Source organism: Arvicola amphibius, chromosome 11, assembly GCF_903992535.2.
Source record: "Arvicola amphibius chromosome 11, mArvAmp1.2, whole genome shotgun sequence".
NCBI lineage: Eukaryota > Metazoa > Chordata > Mammalia > Rodentia > Cricetidae > Arvicola > Arvicola amphibius.
The window spans coordinates 8,040,863-8,068,750 of NC_052057.2; the positions used below are offsets into that span (position 1 = coordinate 8,040,863).

Below are 27,888 nucleotides of genomic sequence, written 5' to 3' on the forward strand. Positions count from 1 at the left end.
CTGGTTACTATAGTTCCAGAGAATAGCACATTAAGAGAAGATATTCCTAAACAGTACCAGAAATGACAAGACTTACATGCAAGTCTTATCTTTTGCAAGAAGTTTCATAAGAAAGAACCATTGGTTGTCAGCTTTAAGCTATATGTATACCTGTGCATAACAGAATACAAATTTTATATTCAAGCCTTAAAAAGACTATATCTATAAGGCTTAAAAAGACTGCTACTTCTTATTTGTATTAGTCAAGCCTACATGTAAACACTAATATATGCTATATATTAATAACTATCAATTGAATATTTTAGTTCCTGCATATTGCTGTTGTAACTTACAATCAAACATAAACAAGTCACACTGTGTTGTCTGTACCGTGTAGAAACCTCTGGAGTATTTTGACTACTAAGGCTGAAGCTAGGGAATTTTTCATGCTAAGTATTTGCTCCAGAGCAAAGGTATCCCTGCCTTCATGGGTAACTCAAACAAGTTAACTTCTACATAATCAGTGTTTTTCCAAGTGCTAATAATGTGCATACATATTAGAAATAATATTTGTAGACAATCCATACTGCCATCAAAGCAGAGTGGTTATGGTTCTCAGAATAAAGAATAATTAGTCCTACAGTTTTCAATTAGACTGCATGATAATGCATATTCAATGCTACATCACATTACAAACACCCTGGAGTTCAGTGAAAGCTTCTGCCTTGCTAGTTCTAACAGTCTTTTTTTTTCTCTTTCATTTCTCATGTGTTGGTGGAGACAAACACCTGTATTATGTCATTCCCAAATCAATTGTTAATCTAGCTGTTAATCTGGAAATTAGTTCATGATTATCTTAGATTCTTTGAATTCTGTTTTCTTTAAATACAGTGTATAGAAGGCACAAAAATAATTACATGCCCTCCTATAAGTAGCAATTATTTCTAATCTGTACTGAACATTTAATTCAATACTAATGCAGTGAAGGACATATGATTGCATCGTGAACTTGTATTTAATCCATGGGGGCATGGCAGTGATAGAGTGATTTTGTACCCTGTTATCTCTGCTGTTAATTATGAACAGTACATACATGGTGAATTTTGCTTCAATATGATTTGAGTCATTTCTGGATATTGGGTGCATATTTAAGCTAATAGAGGAAAGGATCTTGTAGTGATCTTTTTTCTGGATTAAACTGTCAAATGACCTTAGTATATATAACACAGTCAGAAACAATGTAACAACTTAAAATTCTATAATGATTTTTTAATCACAGTTGTATCTTTGGGTTTAAATAGTTTTGAAGCATTTCCTTAATTAACACTATACTTCCATTTTCCAGTGACTATAAATATATTTGCATGTTATATTTATACATATACATATATTCAAGATTCTCAGTATACATTTACATGTTATAAACAAAATCTCCTTTAAGTTAAAAATTAATATGGGCTTTTCTCTCCTTGAATAGAATATTTTCTTTTCTGTTGTTAAATGTTACCATTATTTGTATCATGATTTTGTTGCTAAATCTGTCTTTGGACACTGAGAACAATTATAGTAATACTTGAAAATAAAGACTTTATTATGTTTATTAGAGTGGCACTTGCTATATACAAAGGCTAGGGTTCAATCCCAAGAGTTACAGGAAAAAATGTCTTACTTATGATGTGCCGTGAGCAGCTAAGGGATAAAATAGTTCATTTAATTTTCCTACATTCAACTACTAGAGCCAAGTCTGTGGTCCCTGATCTCTTGCTCAGGAGCAGGTGTACTATCCATCACAATGATAAATTGAAACAAGTATTTCAGTGCTCAGAGAAATATTTATTTGTTCTCAAGAAGAAATACGGTTTAAACACTAAAAGTCAAGTAGATGCAGGTTCTAGTCTAACTGAGCTTTGTGCAATTGAAGGTGAACTATTCAAGTTGAATAGAAAGGGGATGTGGCCACAGCAGAACTGCTTCAATAAAAGTCAGAAAAGAAGATCATGAAGGAGGTTTGAAGAGACTAAGGGAGAAAACCAAATTGCCTCCTCATTGGCAGCAGAAGTGAGAAGGGCATTTTCCTCAGTCATTTTGAATAGTGAAGAAGACAGCCAAAATTGGATTCCTGAGTTATATTATATAACATTTATTCAATGCTGACTACTGTTTTAAAAGCCAAGGGCAGCCCCTCTGAGTATTAGTAACAGCTACACTTATTTTAGGAATAAATATGAAGGTTAGTACAAAGTGGCAGGCATGTGTTCTGTAATGAAACTGTTTCATTTAAGCTTCAACTTAGTAACTCATTTTTATACAAAATATAACCACTTCATAAGATAGTTGTATAATAATTCTTATACTGACTGAACCAAGGTTACCATGCGAGCATGGTAATTACAATTGCTTTTACTGTCTTGACCTGCTTTAAACTTTTAAAACAATTTAAAGATATTATAATGAGAGATTCTATTATTAATGAATCAAAGTGACCTGTATTTAAATAAGAGTACCTATATTTTATATTTGCTTTAGGTGTGTGTGTGTGTGTGTGTGTGTGTGTGTGTGTGTGTATGGCACAGTGTGCCAAAGGAGGCAAGAAGACAATCTATTGAACTTGGTTCTCTTCTTTCACCCCATGTGTTCCAGGATTAAATCAGGTCTTTAGGTTTGGTTTCAAGTGCCTTTATCCACTAATCTATTTGGTTGTCCCATTTAGGTGATAAATATTTTAATACGCCAGGTATATAATAGAAAATTGTAGTATAATCAAATTAAACTTTGAGTCAAAGTGAAAACAAGCCAAATATTGAAATAAATGATGGTCTGCAAATACAGTAAAAGTTAAGCAAAGAAGTCACAACAATATGAAATATAACTTAATTTAGTACCTTCTTCTCTCCATAATATGTTAGCTACTGCAGCATGCCAAAAAAAGAAAGAGAAGAGAAAAACAAGTCAAGAAAAGTTAGTTGATCAGTAAAATGAATAATCACTGTAAAGAGCAAAATCTAGAAAAGTAAGTGTCTATGTATTTGAAAGACTTTTGCAACTCAGTGCCGCGCACCGCGCCCCTGTGTCTGTTCGATGCGCTTTTACCCAGTTACCGATATTCGGGCAAGGGGCTGGAGGTTAAAATACACAGACACACATAGACAAAGAGACAGCAACACGGGTCATCCTTGAATTCCCCAAGAATGCCCCCTTTATTGTGTTCAGGGGCAGTTTATATAGAGATAGCCACGTCCCAGCCAAACCCACAAGAAACCACTCTCCTGTCATCAGGAACTCCTGAAGGTCTCGTGCTCAGAGCAGCTGTAGGCACTCAGATCAGGGGATTACAAGAAATTCAAGATCTGGGGTCTCACTGCTCCCAACAACTCAGCAAATGGTGACGGTGTGAGCAGGTACATATTTTTGAAACAATCTAGTTTTTGGAACAAAGATTTTGTAGCAGACTAAGAATACTTTTATATCCTTAATCGAGAATAGTTAAGTTAGCTTTATGAGATACACATTTAAAGCAAACACTGGTAGTTAAAACTGTTGAATTAGTTGACATTTTAAAGTCACTAATAAAAAAGTTGTAATTTTTCCTGTTTTTACAATATACAATATTTTCCCACAATGTGAACTCCCTGCAATGAAGCAACACTCTAAAAAATAAGGGATCCTGATTATAACCTGCAATTTTTTATGCAGTATGTTCATTCATTGTTTCAAACCAGACACTGTAGCGCGATTAATAAAAACTCAGAGACAAACTGTGGTTCAACCTGAAGGTCAGAAAAGCTAAGGAGCCAGTCACTGGCTCTTACCTTGACCTCAGTCTGAAATGGCAATCCTGCCTCCAGGAATCTCGGAGTGAGACCGAGACTGAGAGCTGTCTCCTCTCATTTTATAATCCACTCTAGTTCTGGGATATAGGGTGTGCACCACTACTGCCTGGTTTCTATAGCAAACTAGTGTGGCTACTGGGATTAAAGGTGTATGTCATTGCTTCCTGGTCTGTAAGGCTGGTCGGTGTGGCTGTTTTACTTTTCTGATCCTCAAGTAAGCTTTATTATTTATTAAAATACAAATGAAATACCACTACAAGACACAATGGTAATATATGTAAAATATTTTCTGGGTCTGGGTTACCTCACTCGATTTGATGTTTTCTAGCTCCATCCATTTGTCTACAAACTTCAAGATGTCATTATTTTTTTCTACTGTGTATCACTCCATTGTGTAAATGTACCACATTTTCCTTATCCTTCTTCGGTCGAGAAGCATTTAGATTGTTTCCAGGTTCTGGCAATTATCATATGTACTCACTCATAAGTGGTTTTTAAACATAAAGCAAATAAAACAGGCCTATAAACCACAATCCTAGAGAAACTAGACAACAATGAAGACCCTAAGAGAGACATATATGGATCTAATCTACATGACAAGTAGAAAAATACAAGATCTCCTGAATGTACTGGTAGCATGGGGACCATGGGAGAGGGTGGAAGGGGAAAGTAGGGGAAGTGAGGGGAGCAGAGAAAAATGTATAGCTCAATAAAATAAAACTATTTTGCTGATTTCAGAACACACCACATATTTGTGAAGAATAGGTTCATTAAATACAAAAAGAGACTAAACCAAAAGACATTTAAAATATTAGAACAGAAGTAATGGAAATGCCATTTTCCTTTTTAAAATTCAAAATTAACAGATTTTATATTTTTGCCAAAAAACAATATAAATTAAAAGAAAAACTAAGTGACAGAAATTGTTTACATATATAATTATTCTCTAGGGTTTCTCAAATCAAATCAACATATGTATTGAGCCAAAACTACACATTTTATTTTGTTTGTTTATTTTATTGAACCATTGTCTCACAGGGTAGTCCTGATTGTCCTGAAACCGATCAGGTAGCCCAGGCTGGCCAAAAATTCTCTGCTGTCTGCCTCCCTTGGATATTTGCATGCTGGTATTACAAGTGTAAGCCACATTGTTTAGGTAAGAAAGTCTATAAGAAATGGGAGTTATATTAAGTCACAAACATTCAATAAAAATACATATAAAGTTAGTCAATCAGGGTAGTTGTGTAGGAAGATACAAATTCATATTCTTCTTCTAGAAGGACTAGAAGACACTTTATAAGATTTCATGCCTGAAATCTGTAACATATTCATGATTTCCTGTTATACAAAATGTGAGCATACCAAATACTGTGTTGATTAAATGTATACTTGTTTTCAAGACTGGGACAGTAAATATGATATAGATAGCAAACATTCTGATATTATTACATAATTTTCAAATGTACAAAGCAGGGATTGAAAGTGCTGACCAACTAAAGTTGGCGGACCAACCTATTAGTACCCTACCACAATGTGTATAAAAACAAAAGCCTTGACTATAATTACTCTGGCCAAATAATTAAGAATGCTCCCTGTCATATCTTTCCAATGCCTTTTGTCAACATTTGTATGAAATATACGTAAGTCAAAAATGATGTTTATGTTCCATTCATGACTATATAAAATAAAAATGAAAATTTGCAGCATGCTTATTCATTTAAATTAGCATATATAAACTGGTCTTTAGATAGTCCATTTTAGTAAGTTTCAGATATGGATTGCTACCATTTAAAATGTATTTTGATTTTTTTCCCATTTATCAAACTAAATTTATTGCATAGATTAAAGGAAATGATTGAGCTACACTAAACTCTGTTAGTCATCAATATATGTGCACTACATATGTAAGGTACATCTATGTATGCTAGGGCATCTGTGTTTTATTTAGCTAGTTCCTCCAAGTGTTTTGGGGAATTTTAGCTTCTTTTGATTTTGATTTTAGCTTATAATTGTATCATTTTACCTTCTGTTAAATTGTTCTCCTTTCAATCCCTTCCATACACTTGTTCTTTCTCTCTTTCAGATTTATGTCCTCTCCTTTCCATTAATTGTTGTTGCATTCCTGTAGATGTATATGAATATATTGCTAATAATTAATAAGCTGCTCATTGATATAATTTTATCTCATGTATGACAAGTCACAGATGCCCATTTAATATTGCATAATCAATTCATATACTCTTCTCTGGGGAACTTTCTCTGCCAAGGGACTTCCTGTATGTCTGAGCAGCAACAGTAACTGCTTGTAGAATTCCTCATTGAGTTGCTTCAGGTAGGTGATTTGCTGTTTGACTTTGCACAAGTAAGTATGAACAAAACTTATTGAATACTTAAACATAAATTAAAGCACATGAATAAACTTGAAAATTAGTGATCTGATAACATGTTTGCCAATCGTATAAACAAATGTCATACTTACATGCCCACCTCATTAATTCTAATTATGAATTATAATTCTAATTATTCTATTAATTATGGCATTATTTGTTTATTTATTTATCTATAAATTTATCAGATACTTAAGTTCTAGAATGGCTTTATCTAGCCATATATGTGTGTGCATAACACATGGATAAACACATTCAAATATTTTAAATGTTTTTACTTGTGTGTGTGTATGCCATGTAAATGCACATATATATGAAGGCCAATATGGGGCATCAGAACCTTAAGAACTGGAGTTTGACATGGTTGTCTTCTGCCTGATGTGGGGATCGATGGAGCAGCAGAGCCACCACTTCACAGTGCATGAACTATTACGATGAACTTCATTTCATGCCAATGCTCACACCCAGTGTTATGTCTCCCTGAATCTCCTACCAGAGCTCTTCCCCTAGCATATTTTTGGAGAGTGATTTGTTTGTTTCATTTTAATATAGTCTTATTATATTATCTATAGATAGACTATCTATAAATAAGAGATTAGATTAAATAAAATTTTCACATAACCTTATGACTTAAATTGTTCTGAAATATAACATAAAAGTTATCAGTTCTAAAATCCATTAGACATTAAGCTTTTCAAATTATGGATCTCACAGTTCAATATTTAGTTACAAAATAACTTGAATATAAGTTTGTTTTAGATGATGATAAACACATTCTATTGAAAATGTAGATCAATAATACAGAAACCAGATATTGGTATTCATGTTTTATTATTAATTCTTTTACTGATTTGCTTACTTTATATATTAGAGCCTGTCATTCCCCTTACAGTGATGGCTCCCATATCTATATTCTGTATGAGGAAGTGAATTGGCAGAATTGGGAGATTTTAAAAGCAGCATTAGTAAGGCAGTTAACAACATAATTTTGTGCCGAACAGCTGTTTCCCTTGTCTATGCCTATGTAAGCTATTTGGGTTTCACCTCAGCATGTCTGTTCCTTGCCTTTCTCCTTCTCTGAAAGCTTACATTTTTTTTTTACCACTGCGAGACATTTTTTTGATAAAGTGCTTTTTTTTGAACATAACATTTAAGCTAAATGTCTTATTGTCTGCTTTCCTTTTAGATTTAAGAAAATGACTTAACATTTACATTACCAAGCAAATGTAATAAGACAGTCTTAAGATAAAAATTCAATGTATCTAAAAATCTGTATGGTTAACAATATAGGACAAGAGCTTTCTTTGAATGCACATATGGGAAATAACATGGGCTGTTTTTAAATGCTATGTTTAGGCTAGAAACTATATTAACTCTGTCAAGTTCACTGTCTGCCACGTGCCCGCTGCAAAGGCCCATTTAAAATAAACTAATTCTCTCTTTACCTTGAGTGAGGGCAATTCCCCAGTTTCTAGAGTTTCAACCTGTGTTTTCTACTAGCAGACAAGGCCACAGAGTAGAGTGTCTTTAGAGGGAGATGATCATAAAGTAGCCAGGAAATGATAGCCCCAGGTTTAAATTGATGAGATAAGATAATCCAATTATTGGCTTGGGGGTATTATAATAGGCATTACGGAACCATGCTGGGAAACGAAGACTAGAAAAAAAACAAACACCTTAAGGTTGTACAGCAGGTGGAGCAGGGAAATATAACCTAAACCCTGGAAAAGAAGAGTCTATGCATTCCAAGAGTGGCATCCATGAGTGGGTTTAAGTCCCTGACTGTCCAATATAGGTTTTCAGATACTGAAGAGAAGTCCATCACTGATCACTGCATAATGTCAGCTTAGAGTTCATGAAAATTTTAAAATAAGTAAAGTAATAATTTAAACAAGCAGAGAAAGTCTACTATGGGCAACTAAGTGCATGTGATTAAATCCCAAATGAGGAGAGAGCTGTTGTTTTGTAAAACTAGTAAAAAACCACGTGATCAATAGCATCACAAGATACAGAGGTTATACTATGGTTGTTTCCAAAAATGTCTAACTTATTTGTTTAGAAAAAATTATACTGTGTTTCATTGGTATGACTGGGCAGGTTCTGACCTGCAGTCACTTAATGAATTGTATGGCTTTAATGTGGATGCCACCACTGCCAATATAAAAGACCATTCTTTCTAACACTATTTATTATTGACATAGTGATACAAAAATATAATTTTAATATAGATATATAAACAGTGTAAAAACAATATCCATTATTTAAAAGAAATGGGCATTCTTAAAAATCATTTATCAAGATAAATACAGATTGTTAGATATTCCTGGGGGAAGTTATATATTGTGATTTCAAAACATATAAATTAAATAGTGATGTTCAATCATTCCAGCAAACACAATTTGTACTTTAGTAAAATTGTCTTAATATTACAGTTAGAAAACAGGACAGATGTATGGGTACAAGGTCAACAAAACATGAACAAGATAATCTCTGAAGTAGGTTAGAAATATAGCTTCTGCATCATTAACAGACACAAGATAATAACTAAAATACATTTGGCGTCACACTGAGTGACCTGTGCTCATATGGGAAAAAAGTGTCTTATAATAACACTGATTCTGAAGTAACCTTGATGAACTTCATCCTAACATGTATCTGAAGAAAATGTATTGTAAGATTGTGAAGAGACGAAGAGTTACCATTGGCTTTATGAGCATCAAATAAGACAAAATTTTAAAAGTGTTTAGAACAGAGCTTAGAATATACACAATACATGAGTATATGTATGTGGATACCTGTAAGTACAACACATTTGCATATATGTTCATATATGCTTTTAAACAAAAAAAAAACATTCCACAGAAACATCATTAAAGACAAATCCTCTGGCTTTTGACCTAAATATCAAGAAACTGGAGGCAACAATATGATTTTTGCAATAGTCATGGATGGGCTCTGGAGCAGAGGATGTCTAAAATGTACAAAGCTGTAAGTTTCATTTATAACACATAGAACTATTTAAATAAAATCATCTAGATTTTTTTAGATGGTTCACAGATGCATCCTGGGACTGAGGAGGCAGAGGAAGGGAAACTTTAGAGACATCCAAGGCAAGCCTTACCTACTCAATATTATCTGTCTCTAAAATCTGAAGACACGGGGTCTGGGGTGATGACGAGGTGGATAAGGCCTTGTTCAGAAAGTCTAAGGACTGGAGTTTGGATCCCTGGTGCCTACATTAAAATCTGAAGATAAGGGGAATGTTTGGAAATGCAGCTCAGTGGGAGAAGTCTTGAAAACATGCATGAACTCTGAGTTTTGTCATTAGAACCAAACAGGGTAGACCTTTTACTTTTGGGCCATTAGTATATAGAATGTCAGGGACATATGGGCTGCAACTCATTCAGAATATATTTATTTTCCAGGTGAGATCAGAGAGAGCAGCATCCAATGTAAGCTCCACAAACCCCTATATTGTATTTGCCTATATAAAATCTGTGTGAAAACTGTACAGGAAAAACTGGCCCAAGTCAAGGTCAGTCATGGAAATTTTAACACAAGGTGGCCAAGGCCAGATGAAGCTTAATTTACATACATTCATAATAAAATTTCACATGGATTTTAGAGGTGACATTCTAAGCATAGGATCGTTGATATCTAAGATTGAATAAAAAGAGGACACTTTTGTCCCTCAAATTTGATAACAACTTAGAGGCTGTGGCTTATATTATTATCTCTTGTTTTTCCTGCTTGAAATATTAATGCTACTGCTAAGTAAGACCAATATGTCTAATTGTTTCACTAGAAAGTGAGTGTTGTAAAACGACCAGAGGAAACAATAGCCAATAAGAGAACTAATAAGAGAACAATGCCAGCTGCTCCATGTATTCTCAAAATCAGAGACAGATCAGAACCAGCAATGGCAGCCATGACACTGTGGCAGATGCCATTATGGGGACAGGCTAGAAGGGAAGCATGCTATAGATGCTTGGCAGAGGAGAAGCCATCAGAGTAAATATAATCAGTCAATCAGCTGTGCGGAGAGAAGTTGGAGAAAAAGAGCGTTGATGCCTCCTGTGAAAGTTTTCAGTGCAGTCTCCTGAAAACACACAGACTAAAAATAAAACATTCCCAAGCCTGATGGATAAGATGTAAAAACACTTGCCCTTACATGTGTGTACTTACTTTCTAAAATAGTATATTTTTCACACTTACACTACCAGAAGGAAATGACCTTATTTTAATAAAATTATAAATCTTATGCTCATGAAGAATATTTCATACTTGAGGAAGAATTTGTTGTATAAATATAAACCACAAAAAACTTAGATACTTTGAGCAGAAATAAAATATCTAAGATTTAAAGTAAAATGTTAAACAGTTGCTGCACTTTCTAAAATTTGATCAAGTAATTTATAAAAATGCTATACTTTAAAATATTTTGATATTAAGTATAAAATAAGTAAAATCCCCTTTTTCTTTAAGAATATCATATCCAAATGTATTGTTGACAATTTTATTCAGGTAGTGGTTTTTATCCATTATTCAGTGCAGAGCAGTAATGATAATTGCAACTATATGAGACACCTGAACTCTTGCATATGCTAGAGACAGCCAAGGGTGTCAGATCACCAGATCCCCTAGATACTTGTGTTAGCAAATGTCTTCAATGCTGTTAACCTCCATCACAGTTAAATCTAAAAATATAAAATAACATATTCAAGATCCAATGGAGGAAGCAAACAATTGGAATTAATGCAATGGTCTGAAAGTCAGTGGATGTGCTGGCCAGTCACTTTTCTTTAGGATTACACAGTTTTTACAAGTAGAGTTTTGAAGTCAAAAGTACCCCTTTACGTTTTTTTTTGTTCAAGTCACATAGGCACCTGGAAGGCAAATTATGTCTTAGGCTTTGACACAGCAGGCTCTTTATGATGTGTGTGTGTGTGTGTGTGTGTGTGTGTGTGTCTGTATGTGTGTGTCTGTGTGTGTGTGGGGTGGGTGGAGGGGGGTAACTTCAAGTCCACAATGAAGCCTGAAGACAAAAATTTAGACCCTGATTATTTGTATATACTTATATATTATGAAGAAGTAGTCTTGTAAAAATACTGATTTTCTTCTTAGAAGCCTGAGTAATCTAATAAAGCAAATATATTTTTGAAGATTACATTATGCCAAACAATCTCAAGAAGATTGACAGAATATAACCCACATTATTATAGTCCATCAAAGAGGTGTAATGAGTTTCTAATATATAGATTTCCCCTCACGATCAAAGGAAAATATCTTCCTATGATGAAGACTGAAATCTGGCTAACTCCTACTTAGATGATAAAAAGAAATACACAAGAACTTGTTATGTATTAAAAATAAATTCAAACAACATGAATGAAACCTTTCTTATTTTGGTTAATCTTAGAAAAGATCTTAATATTAAAAATGTAGAAAAATGGATCACTTTTGCAGAAGACAGCATTCCACTTTTCTTATTGTGAACTATTAGAGTCATACTGTTTAACAATCCCAACCATTAGTCTACTTTAACCAAGTCTTGCAAATTACAGGTAATTACTATTTTGTGATCATATTACCGTGTGATCCCAAAGGTTACCTAATGCAGAATGGACTTTGTTATTCTCCCCTAGCTTGAATTTTCTCTTAGGTCTTTAACCCAATGGGGGCATAGTTCAAACCTATTACAACTGTTTTCTGTTTCAATGACTTATTATACTTGGTATATGTGATTATAATATATCATGCTATACACAAACTGAACAAAATTTGAGAATTTTGAATGTAGGAAAATGATTTCCATTAAATGATTCCATATTAAGTATGGAATAAATGTCAGCAACATATTTGTTGCTAACAGGTAAAGCCACGAATAAACAAATGTATTGTTCTCTGTAGATATTTTATTCTCTTTAAAATGAAAGTTCTTAATGAGAATCTAAAATTTGTGAGTGTCTATTTTCAGCTGCCAACTGATAAAGAAATTTAATACTTTATACAATTTACATTTTACAGGCAGAAGCAGAAGAATCTTGAGTTTGAGATCAGGTTGTACTATAAACTAAGCTGCAATGTTACTCCTCCACCTCCCATAAGCTTTACGTCAATGAAATTATTGATATTGTAAAGAGTTTATGTAAATTCAATCAATTTGTTTCTAATGAAAAGTTGAAAAGGAAATCCAATGGGAGCAATAAAATCACACACACAAAAAAATCAGAACATAACCCAAAGGTTGACAGGCTGAACTTACTCCTACTTTCCATGGCCACTGAGATTTCGTTTTGCTTTCAACCTTTGTCGTACTTGTAGAAGGCAAGTGGCACTACCTTTGGTCTTTAAAGCAAGGTTTCTTTATAATAAGGGGAATGACAATGTGAATAAAATTCATCGGAAAATCAGTCTTCCTCACTCTAAAATGTATTCTAAAACTATGTGTATTGGGTATGCATTTATTTAGCAAAATACTTTCCCATGCATTACTTGGGTTACTATATCCCTCAGTTTTCCATACATAGTAGCACACAGAGAAGAGGATCACATGAATATAGGAAGCGGAGGCTAGTCTGGACATCAACCCTATCCCAAAGACAAAAACACAAATAACAAATGAGAAAACATATTGTTAATAAATCCACAAGGTTTCCCCTGGCATTCTACTCTTTATTATAGAAAATAACACTGAAATTACACCATGATACTATTTAATCAAGGCTTGCCCAAGACCAGAAGGATTGAACTTTCAGAACGTCAGGAACCAGCTCCATACCTGCAGCCTCAACCAAGCAAGCAGCGGATTTTCTCGGCAAGGAGGAGCACGTTTAGCATACTGTGGATGAGGATTACTTTAAATCTACAGATGCAGAGCAGCAAGAGCTCACTGGGGACCTGGAATACTTCTAGTTGGGCTTGTTTTCATCATCTGTTGTCTCTAGGTCTCCAGGTTTTAGCCAGTGTCTTCTAGGACAAATATTTTATATAGAAGGTCTCAGCTGAAGTCCTCTTCAGATTCAGTGCTGTTCTGTTTTGTTGTTTGTTGCTTATAGGTTCAAAGGGAGGTAGACAGTTGAGAAGAAAGTAAACTAGGGTGGGGTTTCTTCTTTCTTTCTCTCTCTCTCTCTCTCCCTTTTCTTTTCTTTTTTTTTCTTTTTTGGAGAGGGTTTCTCTGTATAGCCCTGGCTATCCTGAAACTCACTCTGTAGACTAGACTGGCCTCGATCTCATGTGCTGCCTGCCACTGCCCAGCTTAGGGTGGGATTTCTTTGACATTCTAGATCAGCTAGTTAGGACTTCAGGATGGACTGAATTGAAAGCGGAATGCTACAAGAGAGAAAGGCAGAACCGCATCATGCTTGGGAGCTTCTGTTCTTGAAAGACTTCCTATTGAGATGATGAACAAAACTAGTGCCAAGGCTCAGAAAAAAAAGCTAGCACCTTCTGCCTATTTTTGTTTTTGTACTCTGGGTCTGCCATGTTACTTCCAAAATTGCACTTTTTTCCCCCATCTTTTCTGGCCTGCAGATGACAGTAGGTTTATGTGAGCTACTGACATGGTGGCCTCACAGGCCAGAGAGGAAGAAATGTTACTGCATTTTTTTGCAAACATAAATGTCCATATGTTTAAGTTTGATGGCAATAGTGAAAAAAAATTAATCAAAAATTTCAAGTAGTCAATAGGTATATGGAAATCAGCTGAATATCAGTAGTTATCATACAGATGCAAATTAAAATCACAAAACTACTTCATACTTCTTAGAATGTTTTTATTAAAAAGATAGAGCATAAAAGAGGTTTAAGAGGGCATGGTATACAAGGGACACATATACTATAGATGGGAAAGTAAATTAGTATATATCTTAAGGGAAACAAGCAGATGTTTCTCAAAAAAAACCTAAAAATAGAAAGGTCATATAGTCCATCACTCCCACACAAAAGACTTGAAATCCATACGGAGAAGAGATATCTGCTTTATCTATTGTGGCACTGTTCACAACTGCCAAGAGGTGGCGTCAATTTATTAAACAGATGAATGGGTAAGGAAATACAGTACGCCCTTGCTCTAAACAGCATGCACACATATAGTGATATTTTGTTCATATTTTAATAAATAAAGCTTGCCTAAATATCAGAGAGTAAAACAGCCATACTGGGTCAGCTACACAGGCAAGGCAGTGGTGGCACACACCTTTAATCAATCCCAGTAGCCGCACTAGTTAGCCATCGAGGCCAGGCGGTAATGGTGCACACCTTTAGTCCGAGCATTAGTGAGGAATATAAGATGAGAGGCGAGAGGTCTCAGCTGAGTCTCATTCTGAGGATTTGTGGAGGCAGAATTGTTATTTTGGTGTGAGGTAGAGGAAAGAAGCAGTGACTGGCTGTCTTGCTTTTCTGTTCTTCAAGTTGAACCCCGATATCTGTCTCTGGATTTTTATTAATTGTGCTATACCCATAAAAAATACAATCATAATATGTAACTATTTGTACTAGGCACCTATGCATATACATAGATTATATTCTTTACTTGATTATATTATTAAATTTAGAATGTATAATTTTCTAATGTATATTTTTTCTAATGTATAATATCAGTTTTACGTACTCAAATTGTATCTAGAAAATACTTGGATTTTAATTAGAACATGTTAGAGATGGGAATCCAAATATTTCACCTATTCACAGTTCAAAATGATAGGAATGAGGGAAAACACACTCCTCAGAGAGACAGTGGTCAAGGTGGAGAAGAGCTAATCCACTGGGAACATAATTCATGCATGACTTAGATGTCCTTCCAGAAGGTTAGTATTCAACATTTCACGCGTACTACATGTATGGAAACATTTGTGCAGTTGTACAGTAAGGGTGCAGAGGAATCATCCTGCCTGGGACAGTTACCACACTCCATTCGTATTGGAATCAGAGGTGCTGGTGGATGATCCATGGTTTGTGCACACTCACAGAGCGATTTCTACTCAACACAATCACTGTGTAAAAACTCATACGCCAAAGACACAGATGTGCAGTCTGGGCTCTCTACACACGATTAATAAAAATGCGTGCCTTAGGGTGGCTTTTCAGAACTCTGAGGAAGTTTCTCATTTCAACCTCTCCCCCTATCTGCTTATTGCAAAGACACACGTGTTTTATTTATTCTTTGTAGATTTACATTGTATCTCACCAATTTTTTTCAGATAAACTTTAGGGAATTATGAAAAATTGTGATTGTACTTCTTAAAAATTAAGCACATAATTATAATTATTGTATATTTATAATTAAAATTATAATAATTTGATAAGAGTTCAGTAAGCTTAATGCAGGTTTTGAAGTTACAGAATCCTAAAGGGAATACAACCATTCTCTCAGCACCATCAATAAAATTTAACACATTAAAAATATCTAAACAAGAAAAATAAATTAATTTTATGGTTGTCATTAGAAAATTTTTAATAATTTTAAAATACAAATAAATACAAAATTTATTTATGATATTTTCTAAGAATAAGTTTATGTCAATTTTGTTGTATAATATCTTTTGAGAATTTTAAAAATAATTTTAGAAATATTATAATATACTTTTTCTGCATATCTCTAAATATAAATGCATGCAGACTTGCATAATTTATTTTAAAAATCACAGTGTGTCCCACTGTAAAGCTCTACACATTTATTTAACTAATTTCTTTTTGATGGATGTTTAGGTAGAGTAAAATAAACAAACCAGAGCTTCTTGTTATTACTATTATTTATATTCTGCTTTTTTGCAAAGTTTACACAGAGATTTGTATATGTAACAATTTTTTTAGTCCCTGGCAATGCCGAAGCATGCATAAACAGCCCATATATGGCAGTTCTGTTGAACTTGCTGATACTGCATTTCATGATCAAAGTTTGATGAGGGATATTTAACAAGGCAACCATGTAAAAGTTAATTTGGTTAGCATACCTAAATTTACAGAAATAAAATAGCTAATTAAGTAATAATTTGCTTTGTACAATATAGCGTTAGAAAGTATAGTAGACCTCAAATGTACAACAGATTAATATAATCTTGAGTAAATCAAATAAAATACATGTTTTATCTATTATTTTAGTAGCATCATGACTTTTTAAATTTTTTCAATTTCACATACTAGCACCAGTTCTCCCTCTCTCTCCCCTTCTCATATCTTCCTTACCTCCCCCATCCCACCCTCATGTACTTCTCAGAGTGGATAAGGCCTCCTTTGGGAAGTCAACAAAGTCTAGTATACCAAGGTGAGGCAGGACCAAGCCCCTCTTCACTGTATCAAGGCTGAGCAACATATCCCACCATAGAAAATGGGCACCAAATAGCCAGTTCATGTACAAAGGATAAGTCCTGGTCTCACTGTCAAGACTCCCCCTCCCCGAAAGGACACATTTTATTTTATTTGTCATGAGCAATAGTGATTTCCAATTGTCCACAATTGCTAGAAACCTAACAATTTAATGACAATCAGATCCTATACTACCATACTGCATGACCAAGTACTATTACTGCATATTAGAAATAGTTTCAATTAATATAACTGGAAACAGTATTATTTTTTACATTTATAGGCTTCAGACACTGAATGATGAGGCCAATAATTTCAGCATGCACTGGTCAGAAGATTAAAAGACTTATTCTACAATTTACCTCAAGGATGTGAGAATGGTCTGCAAACTATATAGCATAAACATTTTAACTTATGAGAACAAAATTCTACAGTATAATAAAAAAAGCTTATGGACCATTTCCTTCATAGTATACCTATAATGGGGAAACATTCATAACAAGTATAAAATGTGCAGTTTTAGAAATCTTCCAACTGAAATGCTCATTTTTCATTGTGCTTTAATATTATTAGTATAACACTTCTATTGAACACTGTACAAAATACTTAGTGAGAAGTAGCTGTTCTTTATTAGCTTACTTCATTTGCCTGCACATGCTTGTTTCTATTCTGGTAGCTGACTGAGGCGCTGAGCACCAAGCTGGAAGCACCCACTGAAATGGGATTGCAAACACCTTACTAGTCTTTACATTTGTGGATCATAAAGAAATAAGAAATAAGCTGAGGACTGTTCTTCCTATCCTAATTATTGTTTGATTAATTCTAAATTTAATTTCACATGATTATATCATTTTCATGCAGACATTTACAAGATTTCATTGAATCCATACAACCTCCCTTTTACGTATTTCTCCTTTCTTACACTGGCTTGCTTGTAATACCAGAACCTGCTCTGACTCCATGTTTGCATTGACATATTCAGATAACGCCAGGCTTTAAGCCAAACTAATACTCTCTTCCTCTTATAAAATAGGCACATACATCGTAAGATTTTAAGAGGTTTTGCAGAGTTGAAGAGAGGATTCAGAGGTAGTGTTACTGATATTCAGTAAGTTATTCAGAGCTTACTGTTCTCAGACAGAATACAAGTTCAGTTTCCCAGGAGCCATTTTGGGCAACCTGCAACCAGTATTTTGTACCTCCACCTTCAGAGGTTCCAACTCAGGCTCAGATTACTGTGAGCATTTGCCCCCATATTCATGGATATAATCCATGTATAGAAAAAAATTCATACGTATATAAATATTATAAAGAAAATAAATCTTCAATAATATTCTTAAGGTTTTCTGAACAAAATGACTGCATTTTTATATATTTAAAATATATTTTTATATATTCAAATGTTTGTATATATTTAATACAAACAATTAATGCTTTATATATTTAAATGTTGTAACTTAAATGACAGCTATTGAAATTTTGCATAGTCATTTATGAATTTTAACATCATATGTTCAAATGACTTTTTCATGCAAGTAATCTCACTGTAGAATTTACGATGTGGGATTCCCCTCTGTATGCTGTGAAGATGTTTTATCACCATTGGTGAATAAAGGATCTGCTTTGCGCCCATTGCAGTGCAGAAAAGAATAAAGGGAGAAAAGAAGGCAGAATCAAGGAGATGCCACGTAGCTGCTAAAGAAGACAGATGCCAGAACCTTACCAGTAAACCGCAACCTCGTGGTAAAATACAAATTAATAGGAATGGGTTAATTTAAGATGTAAGAGTTAGTTAATAAGAAGGCCAGGTTAATAGGTTAAGCAGTGTTTTAATATATGCATACACATATATATGTATGTATGTTATATGTATTTATTATAATAATATAATTCTGTGTGATTATTTCAAGTCTGGGTGGCCAGGAAATAAACAAGCAACCTCTGCCTACACATTTAGAACATTCTTTTTTTAAAAAAAAAATTATTTATTTTACCTACCAATCAGCTTCCCCTCCCTTCTCTTTCCTCTCTCTCCCATTCCCTCCCCCACCTCCCTTCTACCCCACCATCCATTCTTTCTCCATACAGAAGTGGTAAGGCCTCCTCTGGGAGTCAAGAAATCATGAAATATCAAGTTGAGGGAGGGCCAAGCTCCTCTCCTTTGTATCAAGGCTGGGCAAGGCATCCCACCATTGGGATTATAGTATGAAAAAACATTAACTTTCTAAAAGGAATTCCTAATATAATGATAGTCAAGACATTCTATGGAGAGCAGCACTGGGAACATGGTGGAAGAACTATTTCATAGCAATGGATTGTAGCTAATGTGTGTATGTAGGGCCAATGACAAGAGAATACAGATATAGAGCAGGCCCCTAACAGCTTCAGAAATACTATGACATGGTTAGTATTACAAATGAATTCAGAAAAGGAAACCATTTGGTGAATGATACTAAGATGATTGATCATCTACATTTAAAACTAATTTTATTTCTAAAAATAAGTGTTCTCTTCAGGAATTTTAAATTATGCTTCATAATAATAAACTTTAAACAATAATGTTAACTCATGTTATCATAGAAAGTCACTTTTGATGTAATTAACTTTTATAAAGATTAGTGTAATAATCTAATATCTCCAACTATAACCAGCTGACAGTGTAAAATGATATAATATATAATGTATATATTGTCATATATATTTATTATATTTAAACCACAATATGCTCTTACAATACATTTACATCTGATGTTCTAACAAGTTCAATTAGCTGCATTAACCCCAATTCTTACCAAAATTCTGGCCAGATGTGATGTAATGCTTGCTTGGTTTTATGTAGCCAGCAGTTTAAACACTCCCTATGGCAGACAGATTGCTCATCATGTACTTTAACCCTGAAGGTGAGTCTTTGCTAGCTGAGCACTACTGGGAGCAGAGATTTCGAAAGTGTTTGCCAAATGCAAGATGTTCTCTTATAAATAGTCCATGTCCCTTGTCTAAACCCACACATGTGCCTCACAACACCCCCTCTTTCCAGCTACAGCCCTCATGCAGCCCTCTAGGACTCAGCCACTGAATCTGAGTCACCACACTCTCAGCTCAACATAGCCTCAGGTTATCAGTCAGGGGTCCTCCTTGGCGATTCTGATTTGTCACTGAAAAAACCTTGCAGTGAGGTTTGATACAAAAACCAGGCTCGGTACCTCAAAAGACTGAGGTAGAAGGGCAGTTGTGAGTCATTGCCCATCTCATGCTTTTCATGAATTATTCTCTTAACAGCCTCACAATGCTGGACAGTTAACTATAAGGTAATCGTGACAATATGTAGGGAATTGCTGAATTGTTGCTATAAGGTTGTTGCTAAATAGAATATGTATTGCGCAATTTATTGAACAACCAAATCTTTCTCCACTGTTCTACAGTAAGCATGAGGCTCCATACTACTGCACATCCTCCAGAATCAAGCACAAGATGAAACACTGCCATCTTCAGTGTCAGTCAATATGAGGTGTTTGGACTTGCAGGTATCACTCAGGCTATGGCTGTAACATAGCTGTTTTTCTTTTGCTTTTATTTGAAGTATTTCAATATCCACAGTAGAGGAATATAGAGCAGAGTTTTTCTTTTTAAGTGTGAAAAGAAATATTTTGAATATGTCTTCATACTAATAAACATAATTGTGTGTACTCATATCTACCTGTAACTATGTGTAATTTAAGTTTATCAGCATCATTGAGAGCAGAGTCTCTGATGTCTGTTGGAAACTGGATTTTACAGAATTTTATTATTTTATTTAAAACAAAATCATGCTAACAAGGATCTAGAAACTATTTAAAGAGTTAGAGTGAGAATGCAGAGCTTACTCTAGAGTGAGAATACACAGATGCTCCTAGAGTGAGAATGCACAGCTTACTCTAGAGTGAGAATGCACAGCTTACTCTAGAGTGAGAATACACAGCTTACTCTAGAGTGAGAAGGCACAGATGCTCCTAGAGTGAGAATGCACAGCTTACTCTAGAGTGAGAATGCACAGCTTACTCTAGAGTGAGAATGCACAGCTTACTCTAGAGTGAGAATGCACAGCTTACTCTAGAGTGAGAATGCACAGCTTACTCTAGAGTGAGAATGCACAGCTTACTCTAGAGTGAGAACGCACAGCTTACTCTAGAGTGAGAATGCACAGCTTACTCTAGAGTGAGAATGCACAGCTTACTCTAGAGTGAGAATGCACAGCTTACTCTAGAGTGAGAATACACAGGTGCTCCTAGTCTGATAAGAATTTTATATGTAATATCTAACCACAATTTCTTAGTTTGCTCATTTTTATTTCCTGTTACAGCCGAAGAATTGAAGCTCAAAATGGGCATGTGCCATGCTCAAATCACAGAACTGTCAGACTATTAAAATACTCTTATTACAAAATTCATTCACTTTCAGTTAACCAGTGCATGTGTGTGTGTGTGTTGTGTGTTTGTGTGTTCTCACGTTTTTAAAAGAATATAGGCTTTGAAATAACTTTTCATGGTTTTAGAATATTTTTTATTATTCTCTTAAATTTTTTTCAAGTAGGAAGAGAAAAGCTGTGACAGACAGGCGCGTGAGTGGTTCTTTTGGATTTCTGAAAATGTAGATATCTTACTGCAAATGCTCAGTCTCTACGTTTCTAAGAAGAACCAGAAATAAGCCTCAACAGGTATAATCAGAAGCCATCCTTCTTAGGGTAGCTTTTACACAACTACAACTTTGTTTTGCTGCACACTTTGAGGATCACAGAGACATATCACATTAATATTACATTTGAAGTTTATTGAGGACCGGCACATGCTTGTACATCCTCATTTTGCATTTTTCTATAACTATAATAAATAGCTAATGTAACTTCCATAACTACTTTATAAAATGGCATTTTATATTAATATCATAGACTTGGCACTGATAAGAAAATCAGAGGAATGAAGTCAAATGTCATGAGTACCATCATAACAAATAAAAAGCAAGTTGTCAGTTATTTATAATTAAATTTTAAGAAAAAGTTAAGAAGTGGTAATTGTTAAGAAAAATAAAAGGAATAAAGGTTAATTTAGGTTAGCAATTTGGCTTTAATTTTTACTTTTATTACTTAAAACTTATCTATTTAAATATTTGCTTATGAAGATGTTTGCCCTTCCCAGAGACACTATATAAAAATTTCGTTGATTGACAGGTCTGTGTAGATTCCTGCTTGTTCATTCGTACTTACCTGTAGTCTTTGATGTAAGAGCGAGTAACAAGACTCATTGGAGACGTTTCCACCTCCATCAAAATTAGGCTCAAAGTAATAGGCCCCAAATGAGAGTTCCAAAACCTCAGAAACTATCAAAATTTACACTAGTCAAAAATGATCAATGAGCAAAGGTGACAGCCTCTTTGAGTGCACGCAGTCTAGTCACCACACAGCTACTCCGTGGTAAATGTGATCAAGAAGATACCTGCGCCATTGCCTGGCCTTTACTTAACATAGACTTCAGCTGCGGCACACATGTGCGGCTTTCATCATTCCCCTTCTGTATCTGCCGTCATGACACAACACGACGAAGAAAATTCACCATATTGCATCACACAATAGCGATAAAATCAAATGTGATCATGAAAAAAATGATAAAAAGTTTAAAGCGGCGGAGGATACTCTAATTAGCCCGAGTTCGCCAAATGTCCGCTGAAATGTGCAAGCGACTACACAAGAAATAAGCTTTAAACGTTTATGTATGGCACATTTTTATCCTAACTCGAAGGGAGTACCATATGGCACACGCCGTGATGACAAAGGATTTTTCTCACTGGGGCGGGGAGATTCCACTGCAGGGGAGGTCACAGCGCAGCTGCTGCTTGCATGGCTGCTCTGCCACTGGCAGATTCAGAAAGAGGCAAAGTTCAAACCACACATAAGCACAGCATTGAGTGTGTGAGGACTTAAAACTTTACAGCCTGCTTTGAAAAGGGACTGTGCAAGGATTTAACTTCTCACATGAGCGCCCAGGAAGTCAGTGTCTGGAACATCTTATGTGCATTGGTGCGCTGATGCTCATCCTGGAAGCAAAACGGCATCAGCTTCCAGACCTCTCCAAGTCTATTTGGGGTATTTTAAGATTTCTATTGCTCATGAACACATTTTAAAAAATATTTTATGTTTTGTATGTGTCACAAACTACAAAGGACAACACTGTAAAATGTGTAGTATGCCTGTGTATATATAAATAGGTGTGTGTGCGCGCACGCGTGTTGGAGGTTTGGCTCAATACATACGGGTCTTCCTAGCAGAATCTTCCACAAAAAGAGAAGAGATGTCTTCATCCACGCCTGCTTCATTCCTAGCAATGCACGTGTATGCTCCAGTGTCTTCATAACGCACATTGCTGATGTGGACCTCACTGCCATTTGCTGGAAACAGAAGGCAAATGTGGCGCGTAAGGACGGTTTTAGCTTTGGCACTGCGCGTTCCAATTACACGGTCAAACATCTCACTATGCTTGTCCTAGTTAAACTGTTTTCTCCCATATTTTCAGATGCGCTCCGTTGCTCCAGAGGTTCTCAAGTGTTTGTACATTGTGTTATCGTTCCATTGACAAGACCTCAGCACTAGCAAATGAGACTTTAAATTTTATATCATCTCCTCTTCCTAAATTCATATGAAAATTTATTTGTATGTATTGTCTTATTGATATATGTATTTATATTTAAAACAAAAATGCAAACTAAGATTTTTTTAAAAAATCAAACAGCAGCAATCTTGTCCACTTAAAGTAGCACATGTGAAAATCTCTGTCACGGATTGAGTAGATGCTATCAGCAAGTCTGTCATCTCATTAAGAAAAGTCACTGTCATGGATTAAGTGAATTATAGCAGTAATTCTCATTAAGGAAGTTTACAGTGTACAGCTGTCACTTAAGCAGCCTTATTAGTTATTTGGAAATATTTAAAAAAGCAGACAGGCAGGTAATAACTTAATTGTCTAAAATTTTCCCCAAAACTTACCTTAAATAAATTATATGTAAGAAATATAACCACCACAAGTACATTTAAGATTTCAAATCTTGGTGAGAGAATATTTTAATCTAATCCTTGAATAACAAGTTGAATCTTTCAACACCAAAACCAAAGAGTATTTAATTATGTATGACATGCTAGACAAAAGCTAGGACCTTCACATATCTTATTAGATAATCTATACAAATGCTATTTAATTATCAGATGAAGAGTTTGAGATTCATAGAATGAATTCTTTCAAGTATTCAAGTTCAAAGGCTTGATTTTTATAAGAACTATGTACTTCTAAACCTGTGTTCTATTGTTATCGTGAGTTTTCTCTCTCTTCTCCCCTTTTCATTTTTATGTAAATGTCTCTCTGGTGTCAGGTATCTAGGCTCCATGTTGCTGGGTCACACACGCAGCAATGGAGCACATAGCGGATTGGAACCCAACTCTATGTGGCAGGTGAAGGACAGGCAAATGGGTGTGGTTCAATTAGAGAAAAAAGTGTTGGTTGTGACAGATTGAGGAGAAGGGGTATCTTCTCCCACAAATATCTATCAGAAAATGTGGCTTGTAAGTGGAATGCCTCCCATAGGCTTCTATGTTTGAACATTTGGTCCTTAGAAGATGGCACTGTTTGGGAATCCACTGTCTGGATTCCTTAGGAGGTAGACACTCTGTGGGGAAATGGGTCACTGAGAGTAAACCTTGGAGCTTCATAAAGCAGATGCATTACCTACTTACTCTCTACAGCCTATCTGTGAAAACAATGTGGTCAGCCAGACTCCTGGAATCATGCATTTGTTACCGTGATGGAATATGTTCCTTTAAGGGAAAGCCAAAATAAACCCTTCTTTGCTTAAACTGCTATTATCAGCTATTTTGCCTCAAAAACGAGGAGAGTAAGTAATACATAAGAAAACATCTGACTCAACTTGTCTGTCTGAGTGATTAAGATTAACAGCACTTGTACTTGCCTTTAGAGACTCAGCCAACAATAATCAGCAGGGAGCCATTCCCTAAGAAGTAAGTGATACTCACTAAGGTTTACTTTATTTCACTCATTGACTAATTTCAACTTTCTTTTATTACTTATAATTTTGTATTTTCACCTTTAAGTTGTTGTGTAGCTGATAATGCATCTAAACTGGCTTTAGAAGACTACCCTTTCTTTCTCTGTCCCTATCCTACATTGTGTTTTCTGATGTTTCTAATACCTGTGACTAAACATGTTTTCTTATTCATTTACCCTTTTTCTTTATAACCATTATCCATCTCCATCTCGTTGATGCTTAATTATTGGCAGCCTAATAATCTATGAAATTATCTGAAAAACTGTGTGATACATTTATTAGTTCTTAAAATTTGCTGTATATTGTTAGAGTTTTTAATTTTTTTAGTATTCTAAGATTCATGGTTAGTTTATTTATTGGAGATCTCTCAGACTTTTTTGATATAAGATGTTTATGTGTGTGTATCTATGTTTCTATAAACACTTATGGCTGAAAATTGTCATGTCAAAACTCCCTGGTTCTTGTTCTGGGAAATTGTCCTATTATTTTAATTACAAGATGTTTATATATGTTCTCCAGTTCACTCAGTGACTGTATGATCTTCCAAAGAATATTGCTTAGTCTCCAACTATATAGTTTCTGCTGTTTCTCTTTTTGATTTTCATTTACACTTAAATCTGATAATAGATAAGGAATTTCTTCAACTATATTTTTAAGGCTAGCCTTATGACCCAAAGTGTCTTAGAGATGTATCCATTGCTCACTGAGAAGGGTTATGTATTTCATGTATCTTGGAATATTGTATAGATATAAATTCAGTTGACCTATAGTACAGTTAAGCTCTGAAGTTCCTTTGTGAACTTTCATTTATAAAGAAACATCTGCAGATAAGAGCAGAGTATTGAAGACTGTATCATTTATCTCTCATTACAAGAAAATGGCTTAACATGAAATAAATGGAAATGATCAGGAAGTAATACTTAGACTTCCTGTTCTCAGGAAGTCAGTGATAGGGATACTTGGAAGAATCACACGATGGGTCTGATGTTCTTTTTTTTTTATTGATTTCTATGATTTTTTCTGCATCATTGCTCCCATCCTGTCTCTTTAAAATACTTCCCTCAAAAAACCGGGAGAACTACTGGCTTTTCTTAGTCTTTTTTCCCCAAATATGAAATGTTTTTGTATATTATTTTTGTATATCATTTCTAATCTCACCAAAGAGAATGTTATTGATTTTTCTTTTCCAAACACCTTCAGTTCAAGCTGCCGACTCAGCCGGGGATGCATTTGAAGATTCTTTTTTTTTTTTAATATTTATTTATTATGTATACGATATTCTGTCCCCATGTGTGCCTGCAGGCCAGACCCCATTACAGATGGTTGTGAGCCACCATGTGGTTGCTGGGAATTGAACTCAGGACCTTTGGAAGAGCAGGCAATGCTCTTAACCACTGAGCCATCTCTCCAGCCCAAGATTCTTCTCTTAGTTCTCTATGTATCTGGCATAGCTGAACCTGTCCCTAATGTTAACGCTTCCTTTTCTTCTATGGTATCCCTGGGTGTTCTTCCTCTTTCTTGAATTTTACTCTCCTTCCACCATATATCTGCCCTTGTATACTAATAAAATGTCTAACAGGTGCTATGGTGAGATTTTAGTTCTCTTTATTCATGTATTACCCTATAATACACAGTTACCCAGTCTGTTCATAGACTTTGACCCAATGTACAAATATTAAAGGACATATCTAGATAAATAAAAAATTAAATAATCACAGTATCAAATTATCGTCATGAACTACATTATCCACAGCACACAGTTTTCTTTCTCTTGTGTTGTCTTTCCTACTCTTATCTAACATTTTTACTTATTCTCACAATGATCTCTACATTTATAATTATAATTGTAATAGAGTTTGAAGTCAGGGATGGTAATGCCTCCAGAAGTACCTTTATTGTATAAGATTTTTTTGGCTATCCTGGGTTTCTTGTTTTTCCATATAAAGTTGATTATTGTCCTCTCAATCTCTGTGAAGAATTTTAATGGGACCTTGATTGGGATTGTATTGAATCTATAGATTGCTTTTGGTAGAATTGCCATTTTTACTATGTTGATCCTCCCAATCCACGAGCAGGGGAGATCCTTCCATTTTCTGGTATCCTCTTCAATTTCTTTCTTCAAAGACTTAAAGTTCTTGTCAAATAAATCCTTCACTTCCTTGGTTAGAGATACTCCCAGATATCTTATGCTATTTGTGGCTATTGTGAAAGGTGATACTTCTCTGATTTCCCTCTCTGCTTCCTTATCCTTTGTGTATAGGAGGGCGACTGATTTTTTGGAGTTGATCTTGTAACCTGCCACGTTACTGAAGGAGTTTATCAGCTGTAGGAGTTCTTTGGTGGAGTTTTTGGGGTCGCTTATGTATACTATCATATCATCTGCAAATAATGAAAGTTTAACTTCTTCCTTTCCAAATTGAATCCCCTTGATTCCCTTATGTTTTCTTATTGCTATTGCTAGAACTTCAAGCACTATATTGAAGAGATAAGGAGAGAGTGGACAGCCTTGTCGTGTTCCTGAATTTAGTGGGATAGCCTTGAGTTTCTCTCCGTTTAATTTGATGTTAGCTGTCAGCTTGCTGTAAATAGCTTTTATTATATTTAGGAATGACCCATGTATCCCTAATCTCTACAAAACTTTTATCATAAAAGGGTGCTGAATTTTGTCAAATGCAATAACCCTTTTTTTTCTGGGACTCCATGTTTTATGTTTCAGATTGGAATGAAGAACTCTTATAATCTATCTTGCTGATATTCCTGGAAGCAGGCAGACACAGGTATGCATAATATAAGTTACTGTCACAAATGTATAAGATGGGGCAGGAGTAAGTGATGATTGGAATTTTCTTCATTCTATTTCTATTAATTTGATTTAGACTTTTGTGTCTAGCTTACAAGCTCTGAAATGTAAGGAGCAAGCATAAATACATAAAGGTGACAGTGTGTACTGTCAATTAGTTATTTAGTAAAATCAGATTTTTAAACTTCAAAAGTTGTTTTATAGATTTGTAACTATTGACATAAACCAAAGTTTGAAATGTTTTACATAAAAAATACTGATTAAAATTATCTACTATGAAAATGGAATAATAGGAAAATCTATGTTTATTAAAATGATAAAAATAAAAATGGATTGATATTTATCAATACCATTTGAAGAAATTTACAAGGGACAATTAAAGAAATAATAAGGACTTTTATGTTCATATATCATCATGCCAGCACAGTAAGTTGTTGAGCATAACAGTTTATAAAGCACATCAGATTTATGTATGTCTTTAAGGATATTAGAGTCAACAAATCAT

At 34.8% G+C, this 27,888-nt stretch overlaps 1 protein-coding gene across 3 annotated transcripts in view; it reads right to left on the reverse strand.

The window, feature by feature from the left end:
* Fstl5 (follistatin like 5) overlaps nucleotides 1-27,888 on the reverse strand; it is a 393,360-nt gene that overhangs the window by 69,938 nt on the left and 295,534 nt on the right. For 2 of the 3 annotated variants that reach the window (XM_038348043.1, XM_038348042.1), the window contains exons 9-10: nucleotides 22,784-22,918; nucleotides 2,862-2,888 (exon numbers count right to left, since the gene is read on the reverse strand). In XM_038348043.1, coding sequence (XP_038203971.1) covers nucleotides 2,862-2,888; nucleotides 22,784-22,918 — 162 coding nt within the window. The remainder of the gene's footprint in view (nucleotides 1-2,861; nucleotides 2,889-22,783; nucleotides 22,919-27,888) is intronic. The other variant, XM_038348044.1, reaches the window with a different exon arrangement.